This window comes from Ailuropoda melanoleuca, chromosome 16 (genome assembly GCF_002007445.2).
Source record: "Ailuropoda melanoleuca isolate Jingjing chromosome 16, ASM200744v2, whole genome shotgun sequence".
Taxonomy (NCBI): Eukaryota; Metazoa; Chordata; class Mammalia; order Carnivora; family Ursidae; genus Ailuropoda; species Ailuropoda melanoleuca.
The window spans coordinates 47,639,554-47,659,677 of record NC_048233.1 but is presented as its reverse complement, the minus strand read 5'-3'; the positions used below and the strand labels follow the sequence as shown (position 1 = coordinate 47,659,677).

Below are 20,124 nucleotides of genomic sequence, written 5' to 3'. Positions count from 1 at the left end.
CTGCAACAAGTAATTGGCATACGCATACTTAACAGTCAGAATTTTTAACACTGCTCTCAGTTGAGTGAAAATCAGTAAGGATCTTGGCAGCTTGAATAACATTATTGAACAACTTATTCTAACTGACATTTCGTGAACGCTCCACCCAACTACAGCAGAGTACACATGATTTCGAAATGAGAACAAGTCTCAGTAAACTTAAAAGGACTCTAGTCAGGCCAGGTATGTTCCTTGACCATGGTGGAATTTACGTGGAAATCAGTAACAGAAACCTATCTAGGAAACCTCTAAATATGGGGAAATCAACAAACTTCCAACTAACCTTTGGCACAAAGAAGTGATCAAAAGAGAAATTAATAAAGTATTTTGAACTGATTATAAGTAAAACACAACATATCAAAATTTGGGATGCTACCAAAGAAAAAAATATAGAGAAATTCGTAGTATTATGTGGTTCTTATTAGAAAAGAAAAAGTCTCCATTCAAAGACTAGCTTCTACCTTAAGAAACTAGAAGAAAAAAGCAAATCAAAACCATAGTAATTAGAAGGGAAATAATAATGGAAATCAGTGAAATTGAAAATAAAAAATCCATAGAAAGATAAATCTGGTTTTTAGAGGATTAGTCAAAGTGACATATCTAGCCAGAATGACTAAGTTTTAAAAGGAGCAAAGCACAGATTATCAGTATTAGTAATGGAAGAGATTCCATCACTTCAGATCTTACAGATATTGAAAAGATAATAGATACCGGATGAAGAAATATTATGCTATCAAGAAATACCATACTATAAAGAAACTTTATACCAATAAATTCAGCAAGTTAGATGAAATAGACATAGTTCTTAAAAAGCGCACAAACTACCAAAACTCAAGAAAAAAAATGGATAACCCGAATAGTGCTGTATCTCTAAAATCAATTCAACTGCTTGTAAAAACCTTCCCTCAGAGAAGACGCCAGGCTCAGGTGGATTTGCTGGTGAATTATGCCAGACTGATTTTGCTGAAGGTGTTCCAAAAAATTGAAGATGAGAGGATTCTTTCCAGCTCCTCATATGAAGCCAGCGTTACTCTGATACCACAGCCAGACAGAGATTTCAGAATACTATAGTCCAATTATTCTTGCGAATGCAGATGTAAAAATTCTTAAAATTTTAGTAAGTAGCATTTAACATTGTACGTGTATGAAAGGGACAACGCATCATTACTCAAGTGGGGTTTATTCCAGAAATGCAGTGTTGATTTAAGAGGCAGTAATGAATCAGCACATTTCAGCATATTAATAGACTAATGTGGAAAAATCATGATCTCAGTGGATGAAGAAAACATTTGAGAAAATTTAACATACTGTTGAAAACTCTTTACAGATGGAATAGCAGGAACTTTGTTAACATGGTAAAGGGCACGTGCAGTGAAGCCCTACACCAAACAGCGTGCTTCACGGGGAAGGACTGAATGCTGCTGGCACGGCACCAAATGTGCTAGGCTGTGAGGTCCGGCCAGAAAAAGAAATGAAAGGCATCCACATCAGAAAGGAAGCAACAAAACCGTCTTTAGTAGCAAATGACATGATCCTGTAGAAAAGCCTATGGAATTTACAAAAGACAAGTGAGTTTAGCATAGTCCCAGGGTATAGCGTACACAAAAACCATGATCCTGTTTTTGTAGAGATAAAGATATATCATTGGAAAAAGACCAGAAGAATGTGGTTCTCTACGGGCGATGGGTCCCTGAGTCCACCCCCTCCCCCAGTCTATAGTTTCTAACTTCTCTGCAAGTGTTTACTTTTGTGCTAATGACAGAAATCAAAGTCATTGTTTCAGAAAACTAGTTTTCAGCCACACTATATAAATGTGATGTAGTTTAGCAGCTTTTGGTAAATGTCATGACCAGCCTGTTACACTGAAAACATCTAGGGCCTTATATTCATTTTATGTTTCTTACTCTGTCCTGCCATTTTGGGTTGTTAGCTCTGCCACCCTTCACATCCTAGTGTAAGGAAGGCATCGTGATTGTAATCATGACTCATTTTTCTCATGTATTTATTGAGCGTCTCCTATGTACCAGGTATTGGGGAATGCAGAGATGAGGGAGACCCATGGCCTCTCGAGGCTTCCATCCTTGAGTTATTTTCTCACCTCTTTGCTATTTTCTCTCTTGGCTTCTTGTATTTAAGCTTTTCTAGACTTCTTTTAGTTCCTGGAACTTGGAAAGCGCACTGCCCCCCCCTCCCCACAGTGGCTCTCACACCTGCCGTTTCTTTTTGTCAGGAATACTTTCTTTGCCCACCCCCACATCACTCCATACTCTTTATTTAGTTCTTAGTTTAAATATCATTCCTCAGGGAAGCTTTTCCTGGTCTGCCCAACAGGATTATAGAATCTGCTAGCACCTTGTACTTCTTCCCAGAATTTATCACCATCGCATATACTACTTTTTGAGTAATCACCAGACTGCAGTCTTGTTGCATGGTAATATTTTCATCATTGAGTTCTTCAGGGTTGGCCTTCAGTATGTATTGAGCTTGGGAGTCTCTTGGTTTATCTTATGACAAAGCAGCTTGGCCACTGGCTGGGTTAGCAGCACGGTCCGTGGCCAAGGATTAGATGGAGCACATCTGATTTTTAACTCTGTACCTCAAATACAACTCTTGGAATTTCAGGTAACACAGGAAGAAGGACAGCAGTTAGCGCGACAGCTTAAGGTAACATACATGGAGGCGTCGGCCAAGATTAGGATGAACGTAGATCAAGCTTTCCATGAACTTGTCCGGGTCATAAGGTAAGCGAAACTCATCTTAGATGTTTGTTCTAATTTATTGAATTTGACAGGTAATCACTATGCTTTTTAAAACCAGTAGCTGAGAAAGAGCTGGCCATTCAGTGTTTTCTGTAAGAAAGAGGAAGCTGTATGGAGAAGCGCTTCCGTGCTAGGAGTTCACACCCACGGCGTGTTACAAATTTTAATTAAGGACATATTCTACACTGGGTACTTCCTACATATAGAACCAAATTTCATTATATCGAAGGAGAGCGTGCACGTAGGGATTTTGAGAAGAATCTATGCTGCTTCCAGAGGTGTCCGTGGCACGAAGCTGGGCTGACTGGCTCTCAGTGCCTCACGCTCCCGTGCAGTCGGAACCCTCCCCGCAGCCCGGGAGGCTAAACACTGAGTTTTCCTCGCACTTGGATGAGGAAGCAGGTACACAGAGGTGAGTTAACTTGCTCAGAGTTCCGGCTTTAAATGGCGGGGCTGGGACTCGAGTCTGTCTCTGATTCCGGAGCCCGCGCTCTTCGGCTTCGCGTCCTCCCTGCCTGTTCCCCAGCTGCGAGCGAGCCAGGGAGTGGAGAGCCGGACCCGTTCATGCGGAGTGTGGTATCACAGACAGCCACGGGGCTTTCTGTCGGCCGGCCTCAGAAAGCGTTCGAGACTCCAGGAAGCCGGAGGGGATGGGGGAGGCCCCTGGAGTTAGTTTCTGGGTGAGAAAGACGGCGGGCTGACTTCGCTTATTTTCAGCCTGGTAGCCCGGCGGTCCCTCGCCCCGGGCGCTGCGGTCTGCCCCTGCATTCTGCCCGGGCCCCTCGCCCCGGGCGCTGCGGTGTGCCCGGGCCCCTCGCCCCGGGCGCTGCGGTCTGCGGCGGCCCCGGCACCTGTGAGGCGGGCGCGGGTTCGTCGTGCAGCCGGGGTGGCTGGCATCCGCGCCACGGCTGCTCGTGCTCTTTGAGCCCTTCGCACGGGCCTTCTCTCTGTAGGGAGGGAAAAGTAAGGGTTATAGTTTCTTTTTTAGTAGCTCGTTAAAAGTACGAGTCCGGTTTAAATGAGCGCGGAGTTGGAGTTGTGTGAGGCGACGAGTCTGGGGCGGGTCGCGGTGAGGCTGGCTGCCCGTCGCACGTACCGCGAGTGTGGTGCACTGCGGGCTTCCGAGTGCCTGAGCTGTTCGGTTGGGTTCTGCGGGTTTTAACACGCACGTGTGTGCCCACGAGTAAGTACCTTCGGAACATTTACTGCCTTTTGAGAAGTATTTTGTCCTTGGTTCTGATCCTCAGAATCCATATCCGTATCCGTCAGTCTGGAGTGAGGAGGCTTTTTTAAAAAATGCCTAATTTTATTTTTAAGTCGGCTCCGTGTCCAGCGTGGGGCTTGAACTACGACTCCTAGATTAGGAGTCGCATGCTCTACCCCCGCGTGAGCCAGGTGCCCCTGGAGGAGGCTTTTTATGCCAGGCACTGATGGGCCTTTCAGCATAACAAGATCTTCAGTCCTCCTAGCAGCTGTGGAAGGTAGAGTTTTATGGTTCCCTCCTCAAAAACTGAGGCTCCACAGAGGTCTGTTGACTTGTCTACTGCTGACTTGTGGCCAGTAAGTGGCCAGTAAGTGGCGAACGGGCACTGCGTACCTCCATATTCTTCCCTAGCAGTGGATGCTGCCTTTTTTTTTTTTTTCAATATTTTATTTATTTGGGAGGGAGAGAGCAGGACAGAGAGGGGGAGAGAATCTGAAGCTGGCTCTGCATAGAGCCAGACGCAGGGCTCAATCCCACAACCTCAAGATCATGACCTGAGCTGGAGCGAAGAGTCAGACACTTAACTGAGCCACCCAGGCGCCAGTGGACGCTTATTCTGAATGATACCTTATGTCATGAAATTTCAAATTGGGATGGGAACTTAGAGGTCATCGAGTTCAGTATCTCCATCTGATTCCAGACTCGCCTATGGGTGACACTCAGCTCTGCTTATGCTGGTGTTGAAACATTTGTGCCTTTTTTCCCCTTGAAGGTTTGCTTTGATTCCCTAGTTGAAATTGAGAAGCATATGCACATAAACTAGGCTTGTCCAAAAATAATATATTTGTAATATTACCAGCAAGACAATTATATGTAGATTTTTCTGTCTTACAGGAAATTTCAGGAGCAGGAATGTCCTCCTTCACCAGAACCAACACGGAAAGAAAAAGACAAGAAAGGCTGCCATTGTGTCATTTTCTAAGAATCCCTTGAATTTTAGCTACCAACTGCCAGGAAAAGCCCTCACCTTCTCCTTCTCTCTTTATGGTTTACATCACATCACGTTGGTACCTTTCTGGCCTTAGACAAATGATCACCGTGGTAGCCTTAGACCAAGAAGCTGGCTAATCCTTTCTGTGAAGCTAACCCTATGGTCATTTCCAGACAGATTTAAAGGAAACACTAAGGCTGCTTCAAAGATTATCTGATTCCTTAAAAATACTCATCTGTATACACAGACACATTCTTTTTTAAGGGCTTACATTTTAATAGGGATGAATCAGTTTTGGAACCTAAGCTGTTTGCCAAGCTGAAGTCATAGGTTGTGAAATAACTTTTAACTTCTGAAATCATATTTCCTGTTGTTACTCTAAATAGAAACGTGAGGAGTTTTTTTAAAATGTGAATTTTTGCCTATCTCTAAAAATTTCAATGTCAACTTTCGTTAACCTTAAATACACTGAATTGAATCCACAAAAGTGAGACATCTCAGACCTTTACCGATGCTACAGCCTTTGTTTTCCAGTGGCCAAAATACCAAAATGCCTATTGTATTTATAGATTAAAAACTGCGTATGAAGCCTTTATTAAGTGCTCCACTCCTGAAGATGATAATAATGTTCTGTGTGGCCAAATATTTGGACTTACTCTCGACTTAGGCATTTCAGTCTTGGTTTTTTAAGTTAACTCTTTTCACAGCCATGTCAAGAGTAAAAATAAATAATTTCTGTCTGTCTTCCTTTTCAAGTATTTCTGGATAAGGGATTCAAAAAAACTAAAACCGTTTTTGTTTGTAATATAAAATATGGAATTGATCTTTCCGAGGTCAGAGATGATTAATGTTTTTGCTATATACTTTTATACATTATTTTCTTATCAAACTAGTTAACAAGTATTTTTATATGTTTGTAAGCAGATATGCTTTCACAGCATACCTTGTGTATATGTAAAGATAAGTATTTAATTCTCACTGTTCACTTTTAACTGACAAAGGAAAAAAAAAACAGTGAAAACTACAGAAACCAGTAGAACTTTACTTGCCGTTCTGGTCCTGGTCCTGGTGGTGCCCACCTCTGGCCAGTCACGTACCTGCTCGAGAAACCTTCTCCGTAGATACATGGGATGAGAATCTGAAGTCACTCTTGATACCCCGTACTAGGTATTGGCTGTTATATCAAGTAGTAAGTGTAAAACTTTTAATTGACTATTAGTGTAACTGTGGATGGCTTCTGATTTTGTTTTTATTTCTGTGGATTGTGTTTAAACAATTCAAAAGTATGTTCCTGATTGTGAGATACTAAGTGGTATTGCACAGTTGTCACTTTACTGAGTGTGTACAACAGTCCCACAAAGTCGATAAAGTGTACCCTTGTATAGCTGCAGGTGCTAGAATTAAAATTGATCTGTTATCACAAGATAAGGCTTGATGACTTGTTATTTTGGTGGTTTCTTGAATGAGTGTTGGAAGAGGAAACTTACTTTAGTAGCTAGTTCTGTGCCTTTTTCCAACAGTGCCTTAGGGCTTGAATCTAAAAATCAGTATTGGTTATTTAGCAGGTGAACCTGAGGTGAAATGGCTTGGTATTCTTAAGGGTTTCCTGAAAATTTTCTTGAGTTGGTATTTCTTAAACTTCTATGAAGTGTCCCTGACAGAAACGCCGTCTCTGAGGGAGAGAGGAGGGTGAGCACATACACATATTCCCCTCTGAAGATGGAGCCGGAAACAACGGAAGCAGAACGCGCACGTTTATTTAAATGCTCATTGAAATTACTGCCCAGGAAGGTAGCACAGTTATCCTGTGGGTTTTGATACTCTAGTGCTTTCGCATATCCTTGTTAGAACTTTCAGCTGGAAACATTTATTTATCATTAGGTAACTTATGATAACAAGAGATTGCGTAATAGGTAGATTTAATGGGAAACCCTAAATTTTATTCTGAGTTGACGATTTATAGCAAAGCAGTTTGAGGGTTAAATTCTGTTAGTTTACTTTTCTTTCCTTTTTGTGCTTCACTTTGGATACTTTTTGTTGCTACATCTACAAGTTCCCCTCTTCTTCTCCGGTTGTTTCATCTGCTGTTCATCACATTTAATGAATTTTTCATTTCAGACCTTGCGTTTTCTTTTTTCTTCTGTAGAAGTTCTGTTTGGTTCTTTTTTACATCTTTCAGCTGTTTCACTGCTCATGTGGTTCTCTCATCCATCCCCTCTTTAACTGAGTTCCCGGGGAACCGAGTCTAATATGTCATCTGCCTGTGGTGTGCAATGAGTTAACTTCTCTTCAGTGCATCTAGGGTGGTTCTAGTTGTGTACCATCCTTGGGAGAATTGAGAAAGGCTGCTTTGACTATTTGAACATGGTTATAATGGCCGTTTGAAAGTCCTTATTTCTATAATTTTTGGATCTGTTTCTGTTGACTGATTTTTCTCTAGTTATGGGTCACATTCTTCTGGGTTTTTTTTTGTTTGTTTGTTTGGGTTTTTTTTGTTTTTGTTTTTTGCATGTCTAGTAAGTTTTGATTGGATGCTGGACATTGTATATTATTTGTTGTTGGGTGCCTGGATTTTGTTGTCTTCATCTAAAGTCCTTCCCCACCCCCTAGTTAATTTACTTGTAGTTCAGTTTAATCCTTTCAAGGCTTGCTTTTAAACTTTACACAGTCTCAAGTATCTTTCCCACCCCTCAACCCCCAGGATGGTTCAGCTCTACTAAGGTGTGACCCTCTTAGTGTCTCTACTGAATACCCTGTGTAATCGGTGAGGACTCTCCAGTTTGGTTAATGGGAACCAAACAGTTCCCAGCCCCTGTGAGCTCTGGGGAACCATTCTATCCACAGCTCCTGGACCATCCTTGCCCACCTTCCAGAGTTTCATACTGTACTTCGTATACATGCATATCTTAGTACTTAGCGAAGACTTGCTGACCCTGTGCATATTTTTGTTCTTTTTTCCTGTGTAGCTCTCTCCCCTCCAGAACTTTGTCCTGCAACTTTCAGCTGCCTCAAACTCCTGGTGTCTGGGACAGATCTCCAGTGTCTGTCTTTTCAGCTTAGGGAAATATTTATGCCCTGCTTGGAATCCCCCATCCGCTCTGCAATCTGGAATGTGCCTCTAGGCAGAAAGTCAGGGCAATCTTAAGGCTTACCTTTTTGTTTCTCTTCCATCAGGGATGGTAGTCCTGTGCTGTCTGGTGTATAATGGCTGAAAATAGGTGTTTCACACATTAACTCCAATTTTCTTGTTGTCTAGGGTAAGAAGGTAAATCTGGTTCCTGCTACTTCTCTGTTGGAAGCTGAAGTCTCTCCCATTTGATACCTATCATACAATCAGAGGTGCCTTGTAGCCCTCTTAATTTATGACTTGAAATCTTTTTTTTTTTTTTAACAAAGAATGGCCAGTCTTGTGGCATGAATAGTCCTTGTCTGTGTGACCATTTTATTTTCTCTATAGTTGGGGGATTGGCTTTTTTTTTTTTTTTTTGTAATGAACCATATGGTAAATATAAATATCATCTTGGGTTTTGTGGGTTTTACGGTCTCTGTCCCAGCCACTCAGCTTTGCCATTGTAGCACCAAAGCAGCCATAAACAGTGTATAAATGAATGAATGTGGCTGTGTTCCAATAAAACTTTATGTGGGGACACTGAAATTTGATTTGATACCATTTTCATGTCATGAAATATTAATCTTCTTTTGAATAAAAAAAATTCATTTAAAATTATAAAAACTATTCTGTACAAAAGCAGATGGCAGATTGGATTTGATCCGTGGGCCATGGCTTGCCAGTCCTGCTCGATAACACATGTAGCATTCGAGATTACATTCTCAACTGTAGAAGCTTTTCTCTTTATACATGTGAAAATTCTTTCCAACAGTATTTCCTGAATTGAGAGTCATGAATTTCTGTCCTAGGAATTTTCTGTCTATATTATCTGTTTAGGGTTGGGCTTTATGCCTTATTGACATACATCTTACATTGATGATTCCTCTAAATTTGGGGCATCAAAGTTCTTTCATATAAATTGGTCCCTTTATCATTTGACTTTAAAATTTGCTATAAATTCTGTTTCTCATGAATAAATAAATACTTAAAAAATTGCTATAACAAGGTTCTATATATATCAGGTCTATCTTGTTCCCCTTCTGACTTTTCATCACTAGTTTTAATTTATTTCTTTTCCCATTCCTGCACATAAATGACCCCATTAAACAGATAGCTGCAGATAATAGGACGAGATGGTGATAAAGTGGTTACTTTCAATATCACTTGACCACTTAAGAGTATTTTACCAGTAACTGCATATAAAGCATCAAGGAGCTTTTTAGAAAAAAGGCATTTTAATTTGAACAGATGTCTTTCTGCAAGGCTTCATTAGGTGTTCTGGAAAATGGGTAAATGTGGAGCATTTCCTTCCTACAGACTTCGATATCTAGTGGAGGAAGACTGTGAGTGAGAAGACAAATGCCAGGGCTGTAGTTAAAGCAAGAGTGAGAAGCGTTCACAGAGCCGTCCGGTCCTGCAGGTGTTATGTGTTCCTTCGTGAAGATCTGAGGGAGCTTCTCTTTATTTTTTTTATTTTTTATTTATTTATTTTTAAAGATTTTATTTATTTATGTGACAGAGAGACAGCCAGCGAGAGAGGGAACACAGCAGGGGAGAGGGAGAGGAAGAAGCAGGCTCCCAGCCGAGGAGCCCGATGTGGGACTTGATCCCGGAATGCCGGGATCACGCCCTGAGCTGAAGGCAGTCGCTTTAACGACTGCGCTACCCAGGCGCCCCTGAGGGAGCTTCTTAATTAGGAGTGGTGCTTTAGCCAGAGCTGGGTGGATTGGTGGGATCTCCGCTGGGGAGGAGGCGAGGGGAAAGGTGGTAGGAAGGAAGGCTGGGGAAAAGCCTGGGCAAAGACACAGAGTTGGCAGGATGTAGGGAGTATTCTGGGATTGGAACCTTAATCTAAAAGGATTTTAAGTGCAATGGGGAAAAAATAATGATAAAGTAGACTGGGCTGGGGTTGTGGAGAGCTTTAAATAGGATGGCCCTTCTGTATGTAGTGGGGAACTTCCAAGGATTTTGAACAGGGAGTGCCTGGATCTAATCTAGTGGTATGGATGACAGAGCAGTGCGAGGAAGGGCGGTCAGGTAAGAGGTTACTGGAGTCATGGAATCTGTCTCTTTCCAGTTTGTTCTGCCACCCATGTTATTGCAGTGGCTTTTGAAGTAGTCTTTTTATTTGCATTTTGCCCCCACAAAGCTGTTCTGTAAATACAGCTAAAGGTATCTTTTTTAGGCCATAAATTAAATGTTGCACTGTTGCTTAAAATCTGCCCTCACCTCAGTGCACTTGGACTAATATCCAGATTCCTTCCCGTAGTGTACAAAGCAGGCCCCTTGCAGGATCTGTCCTCTCCTTGCTTCGCACACTCAGGCCGATGTGCTTTCTTAGACCCCATAGCATGCCCGTGTTTCCCAGACCGTTGATTCACTTGACTGTTCCAATGAGGTGTTCATCCTTTTGCTTTTAATTTAGATGCCACCTGCTCAGAGAGCCCTCTCTGACCAGCTCCCTGTAACACCACATCGCCCTGTATTTACTTAGGGACACGTAGGCATCTGTGATGACTTTGTCTCATCTGATCTGTACTTGAGTGTCATAGGCCCTGTGAGGGCAGAAGCGCGTCTGCTGTGTTTGCTGCTTTACCCACATGGCCTGGCATGTGCAGAAAAACCATCTGATGAATGAGCAGGGCGTACAGGCAACTCTCTGGTGGTAGAAATACGTGGTGATGGTGGCAGTTACATGCAGGGTGAGTCCAGGAAGCATTTGGGGATGGGGATTGGAGCTCCAAAGAAGAGGCCAGGACTGCAAGTGCAGGTTGGGAATTTATCGGTTTTGAGCTGGTGATTGAAGAGGTGGGAGTGGATTGAAGTAGAAAGAGTTCATCTGAGAGAAGATCCAAGGGTAAAATTTTTGGGGAAGACGATCATTTGGGGATAAAACATTAAAAGGCAGCAGAAAGCTAAGAGAAACAGCCAGAAACTGGAGGGAACCAGGAGACTGTTGTCAAAGAAGCCAAGGGGTGGTCAGCAGCCATGAGTGCTGCACGAAGATTGGGGTAGGGGGCGGTGGGGACTAAGGCAGCAGTGATTGTGAGATGTTGCTGATGACTTTGAAAGTTTTGTGTTGTCTGGTTGTGGGAACCAGACCATAGTGGGTTGTGGTGTGATTGGAGGGCAAGGAAGTGGGGGATGTGCGGGCTACCATTCTGAGAAATTCTGTGGCAAAATCAGGGTGATGGGGCAATTACCATGCTCGCACAGGGTCGGATGTTAGAGGAATAGGAAGAGCCAAGGCACGGTGCTTAATGTAGATAAGTGGGTACGCAGGTCCGGAAGTAGGTATTGCCGTGTAGACACAGATGCTTTGGTGACATTCAGAGGCTGCCGGTTTGCAGGCTGGCATCGCTTTCTGCCTGGGGAGGGGGAGTGGCGCGCAGTGCTGCACGCCTCAGACTGTCGCAGGTGAACAGCCAGTTTGAGAAATCATTCCTCTCCTCTGCTGGGGAACGATATTTTTGCTAAATGTAATTAAAAAAACCCAACTATTAGAAAAACAGTCATACTCTCGGATATGGTGGCAACGTCAAATGACCGTAAAAGTTTCTGAACGCTCGTTTCCCGTTTTCGTATCTCGTAGAATGGTGACGGAGGACGTTCGCAGGTGGCCCGTCTCTGCGTAGCGCTGACGTCGTGGGTGAGGGGGCCACAGATGGGGTGTTTTTCACAGGCGCCCCCTCTGACTTCCCAGACAGGCCCGGGAGTCCCGGGGGAAGAGCACAGTAGGCGTTGCTTGCCTCCTAAAAATACAGACTCTGCTTTTTTTTTTTCTTTTCACAGAAAAAATAGAGTCTACTTTTATAGACGTTAAGTGTTATAAAGCAGTCAGTAGTCTCGAAAAAGATGTTTGCCCTTTTCCCTTCTGCTAATACTTGAAATTATTTGAAGGAAAGGAAAACTGTTCAAACACGTAACAGTTAAAATATGAGAACCGTTCACTTTAATATGAGAAATCCTAGAATATGAGAACTATTACCAGTCAATTCTAAAGCCAGGAAGTGGTTAAGAACATATTCTGAATTTCATGAGAATTTAGAGCAATATGAGAAAATGTTAATGAATGCTATCTTATGTTCAACATTATAAATGTTAAGTGAAAAATCTGAAATTGCATTTTGGTCTGATGAGAGCCGGGTTAAAAGGATTGCATGTATATTTTGTCAGGACGTTTTCAGTTATAGGTGACGGTAAACGTTTGCAAGTCAGGCCAGCTTCAACACAAAGTGGGTGTTTACTGGTTTCTGAAGAAGTGGGGGGCTGGTGGGGTGAAACTGGCGTCCAGTGATGGCTCCGTCATTGTGCCTTCATGACTCGTTCTCAGGCTGAGAACTGGCTAAACTGGGAAGGCCGGACAGAGAAGTCCTTTGGTGTAAGACGGCTTGTGTCAGAGCCTGAGCCAGAAAAGGGGAAGTACCTGGCCCCCCGCTCTCATGGCTCCTCAGGTCGTCTCAGGACGACCACAGTGGCTTGAACGCAGGTTCCCTGTGCTCAGCCATGGTAGGACTTCTGCTGCTCTCCCCCACCGAGTGTATAAAGCCTTCCAAACCCACGGGGATCTAAAGCAGGGACGCCATTATTTAAATTTGACATTTTAGTACAGATCTCGCGCTCACAGATTTCAGAGGATTCAAAGTGAAGAATTATCTTCATGCTCATTAGCATTCAGTTGCTATTTATAGTTTTACAGCATCTCACTCATTTTCAAAAGGGACTAATTTATTTCACTCATTCTCCCTACTTTTGGGCAATATGAGGAGTAAAATCAATCATTGTATTATTAAAATTTATAGCACCAAATAACCAAAGAGTGGAATGAATGTGTCCTCCTTGATTCTGTGTTGTAATTAGGGATGAAACATGTATGTTTTACTCTCATTTGGACAGTAGTGTCCATTTCCTTAGGGTGTAAATATTCAACTCTGGGGGGAAAAGGGGACTAACCATGCAGTCATGGTACACTATAATATTGAGCTCCTTTAAACCGTTTCCTGAAACATGTAGGCTGATAGGTCACAGAGATCATTTGATGTAGAGAATTATTGTGTATTGACATTTGAGCTATGGATTTAACCTGGACTGTTTCTGGAGAATTGTAGTCCTGTGAGAATGTGTAATGTATTCTTAGTTCCCATAAGAAGTATACAGACTTTTGAGTATGCCTAAGACCTGTTTAATACACAAAGTTTAAATTACAAACACAGCATGAAATCTTTCATTTTTTTCAGTTCTGGGTCTGAAGAAGCCCAGGCTTTATTCTCTTTTGTTACAACAGATCTCCTTCAATTAACGCAGTGGCCAGGAAGGTGGCAGGTGAGTGACCATGGTCTGCTTGGGGAATAGATCTCTGAACTTACTGTCCTCTTAAAATGTGGGTATAAATGGGGTTACAGCTGGTTTGGCATTGATAAAAATACGCAGAAGTGTAGCTTCTCCTTATGGGGCGGCTCTTCCCGCGTGTCTTGTGATCTGTTGTCTCAAGTGGAAGCTGAAACCAATTCCAGTTTTGTAGTAAAAAAAAAAAAAAATTTCAAAAGGATGGGTTAGCCAGGAAAACTATAAACTACCCACCCCAAGACTTTGGTAAGAAAGAGATTGGATGCTTCTTATAAATTCCCCCTTGCAAAGGAAATTAAAACACTTCTGTAATAAGAAACAGGTTCCCCATTCTCCACCGTTACCCAGTTACCTGGTTTTAAGTGTCCACAGTTAGGATTTAAAAGTATCCCATAGAGACCTGATAAGAACATGAGACCCAGGGCGGCTTGTCCTTAGAGTTATTTAGGAATCACTGACTTGAGGAACTTTGATTTTCGTGGGTTGAAAACAAGTATGCCTCTCGATGGCCAAGAGTACTGTTGCACAAGTGGGCAGATTCTATATCAAGACTTTGTCCAAATTAAACCTCATTTCTTTATATTATGCTTCTTTGTGGGGCAAGATAGCAATTCATTTAAGGATTACAAAAATAATATTGGAAACAACTCAAAGTTCCAGAGGACTTGAGGATGTGGTAATAATGGTCCCTCTCAAATGAGGGAGCAAAACCCATATCTATTCCCGAATATGATTCAGGTGGATAACTGAAAAAGGCCCAACCTTCTGAACACTTAATTAGTTTAAAAACACGGAAGACAGACCCAAATGAGTTTTTTATTGAGGATTCAGGGCTATATCATATGGATGTTGTGTTTGGAAATATTGTGATGTGTTTAATGCAAATTCTTAAAGTAGTGTATTCAAAACATAGTATGTATCTATCTCATCCATGATACATATTTGGATTAAGCGTAATGAAAACCTGCAACAGAAACAAAACGGTTATAATAATTGAATGAGTAAAAACTGCTGTACTCAGCTCAGTAAAATGTCTTCTTACACAAATTCTTGGTAGTCAGAATCCCTGAATTTGATGCTTATGAGTGTTTGGAAGGGGATGGAAAACCATGGCCTTGGAGGACCAGAGCCCTGGTGTGGAAAGCCCAGGTAAAGGTGGGTTTTCCCCCAGGATTTTCCTACCCAGCCTGATTCTATGATATTCCTTTCTTCCTCGATTTCTGTTTTGCTTGGTCTCTGAAACACTTTTTCTCTCTACATATAAAACTTCATGATTTAAAAAACAAAAACAAAAACAAAACCCTTTAAAGTATAGATACTATTTTTGTTCAAGCAGTGGCTTGGTGGGATATGGGCAGACGGATAGCTCAAAGATGTTTTCTTGGTAAAACTGGTTTGAAAGCATAAAAGTCTAGATGTGTATCAAGATTTTAAACGTGCAGGTTTGGGACTGCTAGGCCAGTTTTGCTGCCTTGGCCTTGGTTCCAGTAAGGAGGTGATGTCAGAAGGTTTATAAGGCTGGCTTCCCAGGAGAATTGTGGCAACAAAACAAAACAACAAACCTAGGGAAAAATACTTTCTAGACTTAGTACCTTTTACCTCAGGTGGAAGAACTGGCAACTTTACGTTCCGGTAAAGCAGCCAGCATTTCCTTTCTCTGCGATACCAGGACCCACTATTAGGAGGGGAGCTAAATGTATTCAGAACTTCAGAATCTCTGAAAGAAAAGCCACCCGATATCCATGCTCTTCACATCTACCAGCTCTGTTTCCCCCATGAGGAGACTCCACGAAGGATCTAAAGTTCCACTAACTGAAAGGACACGGGCAAACAAGAGGGTCCTAACGAGCAAGCAGGCCGAAGGCAAGAATGAGGGGAGTCTGCGCTCTCCATCTGAGCAGGACAGTGTCCTCCCTGCTGTACCCCAAGACCGAGGCAGGGGAGCACTTCCAGACCCAGTGGCCTCTCCCTGTGGAGGCGGCCAGGCTTCTGTCTGCTGCCCGGGGGGATGCTCCAGAGGGACATGTTTCCATCTGGGACGGAAGCTGACGCCTCTCCCTGCTGTGCTGGAGCAGGGCCAGCTGGGGGGGGGGGGCACGTAGCCTGTGCCTACCAAGCTGTGGACAGAAAGGATGTCCCGGCCTCCACAAGGCTACTACTGGGCGAACCGGACTGCAGAAATGAAAACTAGTGTATACGATTTAAATTGCCTTAAACAACAAGCAGACAGACACTCCAGCCATTGGCGACTGTGCAGCTCTAGGGTGCAGCCCTGGAACACTTAGACCCTTGTTAACAAGGGTGCACGTTGCACGCTCTGATCTCCTTCTTGTCCTTGCAGCTGCTAAACTGGGAGCTTTTGAACCTCTTCTTGACAGTCATGTAGCGTTCCTGGATCCCGCCGCCGCACAGGTTGGTGCACTCGGACCAGGCTGTCCACGGGCGCATCCTGCAGCCTGGGAGCAGGGGAAAGCCCGGTTAGGGCGGCAGAAACTGGGAGGCTCCGGCTGAACTCCAGCTGTCAACTGAGGGGTCTGGGCTTCCCTGCTCTTGAATGAAATGATGGGTTGAGTTATACAATGGCTGGAGTCCTTATTAAGGACCGTCAGTCCTTCTGTGGCAGAGCCAGAAATGACCGTAAATGCTTTGCAGCCTTTTCCATCAAGGGGCAGGAGTCCCCATCTCCACTTCTAGAATCGGGGCTGGGCTATAGGATTTGCTTTGGCCAATGGGACACGAGCAAATAGCGCTTGAAAAAAGTTGCTGGGAACACTTCCACGTAAGCAAGCCTGGCGAGACTGCTGGAGAGAGGCTCCAGCCAGCCCTGCGGAGGCCCCAGAAGTGCATGGGAGGCCGGTCTCGCCCTTCCAGCTCCGGTTGAGCCTCCAGCTGACAGGAGCCATATGGTTCTCAGCGAGACCTCAGAAGAGCAGCCGGCTGAGCCAGCCCCAGTCACTGACCCACAGAATCCTAGTAGTATTATGGGACTGCAGGTAACCACTTGAGCAATTAACCACTTTCTCCTAGTGCTTTGCTCCCCCTGTACCTGGCCTTCTAAGTGCCAAGTAAACTCAGGTATAATTATTTCCCCATCACAGATAAATATGCCTGCCCTAAAGAAAGTTTCCTTGGGCGCCTGGGTAGCTCAGTCTGTTAAGTGTCTGACTCTTGCTTTCAGCTCAGGTCATGATCTCAGGGTCATGAGACTGACCCCCCCCCCTTGGACTCAGCAGGGAGTCTGCGCTGCTGCGACCCGCGCGGCCCCCCCTTCCTTCCCCATTGCTCGTGCATGTTCTCTCACGTGCTCAATCTTGCTCTGGCTTTCGCTAAAACAAAAACACCTTCCCTGACTTCAGAGATTAGGTTAGATCTTTTTAAAAAACGTTTCCATGGCCCTCTGTTACTCTTGTTCAGCCGATACTATGTTGAGTTTCACGGAGAAGACCATGGCCCGGCGCCTGCCTGGCACATAGTTGGGCTTAATGAACGTTTGTTGAGTGGCTGACTGACTACTGACCAACAGACAACACTTTGATATGTGCACGGCTCCTTAACAGACAGGTAGTGAGCTATCAGGGAGCTCTTCATAGCTGCGTTTTTCTCATTGTCCTGGGTGGAGGTGAAATGTCTTAAGAGGAAAAGGGGTGATTTGAGCTGTGTCTTTTAAAATAGAAACTCAGCATACCCATTATAAACCTTCAGTTTTACACAGTACCTTCCTCACCCACTCCAGGGAATCTAAACCCCACTGATCAGTCTGTACCCAGCACTGAACCATGGATCTTCCCAGCGCCTTGTTTCATCTGTTTGCCAGTGATAGTGCAGTCCTTGCCTGTGGACCTGATTATTCAACAGTGAAGCCCCCAGGCTTTTTTTTTTTTTTTTTTTTTTAATAATGCTGGAGTAGGGGACCAGATTTTCCTGGGCTACAAACAGAACTGGCCTTGTGCTTCTGTTTTTACTACCTCCAGACCACTCAACACTGGCCTGCTTAAGTCCATCTTGCTTAGAATGTCCTGCAGAACCAAGTCTCGAACCCTCAGCAGGCTGCTGGGCTTTTTAGGGTCTGGTTTCCTGCCTCTTCTCTTGGGCTCTGCTCCATCTGCCTGTTTCATTGACCATCTCGTGCTTTTCAGGACTTCTGTGCCTTTGTAAGAACTCTTCCTGCTGCCTGGGCTGCAGGCTCCTATCAGCTCCTCGAGACCCACTCCCCTTTGCCCTGCCTGGACAGTGCCCTGAACTCCAGCCCCACAATTAGGAGCCGTACCTGGGAACTGCTCGCTGTCAGACTCCTCCCTCAGCTGCTCGCTCCTCCGGCTCTCTCGGGCCTCCCTCCAGCGCAGCTTCTGGATGGACGGATTCTTCAGGCATTTCCGGACGCGGCACTTTTTCCGCTGCACAGTCTCTGGGCAGGGTGCACCTCCAAACTGAGGCTCCATTTGGATCATCCGGGTTCGAATCATGTGGCCTTTCCCACAGGATTTGTTACATTCTGACCACTGGGACCACTCGGTGAGCTCACAGTCAATGGCTGGCAAGACACAGATGGGCATGAGTGTATCTCATTCCTCTCTGAAACAACATATGGCCACTGACACTTTACTTTGAGCATCTCAGCACCAGCCTGTGAGAAATGCAGAAGGTGCCGTTATCCCATTGATAGAAGAAACCGGGACTCCTACTCGAGGCACACTGATTTCATCCAGCCTGCGTGGTTGGTAAGCAGTAGGCGCAGGACTGGTGTCCAGGTCTTAATCCACGTTCTATGCCCACGTGATAAAACGCTTTGGGGGCACTTAGGAGATACGTTCAGAGCCTCTTGCCCTGCCCTGTGTCTAGATATTGTCATATCAGCCTCTGGTGGCATAGAATAGCCTCCCACAGTCCCAAGGACTTGGATTTTCTCAGGGAAGGCACAGCTCGCTGGTGCTATCTTTCACAGCTGACCCCCGTGGACCAATAGCCAAGGCCATTGTGACTTTTGCAGTAAGACCTGTAGCTTCTCTTGCTCAACATCATCCTGGGTCTGCTACTTGGCCGTTTGTGCAAAATACATAGGAGCCAGAAATGGAAATGGAAAATTCAGTAGAGAAGAGGGGTGAGAACAAGTGGTATCTTATGGTTTATCAGGATTACAGGATCCAGCAAATTCTTTGTACTAAGCTGGCAGCTCACAAATGTAAAGGGGAAATCACCCAACAGTCTGATTGTCAGGATGTGACTTAAGGAGGCAAAGAATTCTGGACCCCTCCCTGGCTTTGCAGAGTGCAGATCTGGGTTGGATCTAGGAAAGAACTCATTTTGGTCAGCAGTTTTGGGCCTTTCTCCCTGTGAGCCCAGGCAGCTTTCTCATCTGTAAAATGGGGATAATGGTATTTTTCCCATTAGGTTGTGAGGATTAGGTGAAATAATGCTTCCAGCCCAGTTTCTGGCCTACACTAAGTGTTCATCTTTCTTCTCCATTCAACGAACTCCGTGAATTTATGTTTGCAGCGGTAGCTATCTTGGTCAGAAGTTCTGGAGCCCCAACCCTGGTGAGCTGGGTTGAACACTGGGTTGACCACAGGATCGATCTCAGTTATTAAAAGCCTCAGGCTCAGTTAATTTGATGGTTTGGGTGTTCTCCACCCATGACTGAGTCTGGCAGAAACAGCGCAGGAACTGTAATTTGGGACATCGAGTGAGGCCTCTGCTTGTCAGGTGTAGTGCGTGACACTTCGTACCAGTTACGTAGTTTAACCTGCAGAGCAACCTAGGAAGTGTGTCCTGCTGTTTTACAGATGAGGGACAGGGATGCTAAGTCATCCGCGGAAGGTCGTGCAGCCTGTAGGGACAGAGCTGGCACTTGCACCCAGGCAGGCAGCCAGAGTAGTAACAAGGAAGAGGGAGCACAGAAGACCAGGTACGTTTCAGAGGAAGCCAGGAAACAGAGCCTAGCAAGCGGGTCTGACTTTCTACTTCCTAGAAGAGAAGCTCGCTTGGAAGACTAGCCAGAAAAATGGGCTCTGTCTCCTGGGAGGTTAGTACTTAAGAAATACAGCTCATCATGGGTGGGGGTGGGGAGTTGGGGTTGGGAATCGAGCTTGTCACGGTTTGTCTTAGCAGGGCTGCAAACGTACAGGAGTCACTGGTTTAATGTCCACCCTCTGGCCATGGTGAAATGGTCCCAGGGAGAAGGACTAGAAGTAAAAAGCATGGAAAACGCCTGGATCAGACACTCATGGGGGGGCGGGGAGGGCCAGCCCTACGTGATGAGGCATCTTGAGCCTGTGCTGTTTTCCATCCCAGTCTCCTCTTCGGACTTCATAGCAACTTTAGTTTGGGTGTTTTGTGGGTGGGATCCCCTCTTGCTCCTGAGGAGATTGAGAGTTCAGTAGCTTTGCTAACAGGTCCAGAGCGCATGCTCTTTCTCCCCCTCAGACAGCTGTACTACAGGACCTGGCGGTAGGATCCCCATCCAGCGCTGGGTAGTAGGAGGGTGGGGGGGGGCACCGGCAGCCCCAGGACTTACGGCATTCGGGCAGCATGCACTTCTCCACCTGCTCCAGCTCCTCATTACAGTCGCCGAGTTCGGCCAGAGACTTGAGCATCCGCTGGCGGGTCCGCATGCCCTTCCCGCAGGTCACACTGCAGTCACTCCACTCAGACCATGGGGACAGCAAGCAGGGGATGGTAT

At 44.8% G+C, this 20,124-nt stretch overlaps 2 protein-coding genes across 6 annotated transcripts in view; one reads left to right on the top strand and one right to left on the bottom strand.

Annotated features, from left to right (window-relative positions):
* The window catches only part of RRAS2 (RAS related 2), a 55,333-nt gene extending 48,917 nt beyond the window's left edge, over positions 1-6,416 (top strand). For all 4 annotated transcript variants that reach the window (XM_034645870.1, XM_034645869.1, XM_034645871.1 and 1 more), the window contains exons 5-6: positions 2,662-2,780; positions 4,897-6,416. In XM_034645870.1, the coding sequence (XP_034501761.1) occupies positions 2,662-2,780; positions 4,897-4,984 (207 nt within the window). In that variant the 3' untranslated portion in view covers positions 4,985-6,416. The remainder of the gene's footprint in view (positions 1-2,661; positions 2,781-4,896) is intronic.
* Positions 6,417-13,329: 6,913 nt separating this feature from the next.
* SPON1 (spondin 1) overlaps positions 13,330-20,124 on the bottom strand; it is a 255,334-nt gene continuing 248,539 nt past the window's right edge. The window contains exons 14-16 of one of the 2 annotated variants that reach the window (XM_034645868.1): positions 19,960-20,124; positions 17,716-17,979; positions 13,330-13,599 (exon numbers count right to left, since the gene is read on the bottom strand). In XM_034645868.1, the coding sequence (XP_034501759.1) occupies positions 13,589-13,599; positions 17,716-17,979; positions 19,960-20,124 (440 nt within the window). In that variant the 3' untranslated portion in view covers positions 13,330-13,588. Of the gene's footprint in view, positions 13,600-14,244; positions 15,905-17,715; positions 17,980-19,959 lie in introns of those variants that run through there. The other variant, XM_034645867.1, reaches the window with a different exon arrangement.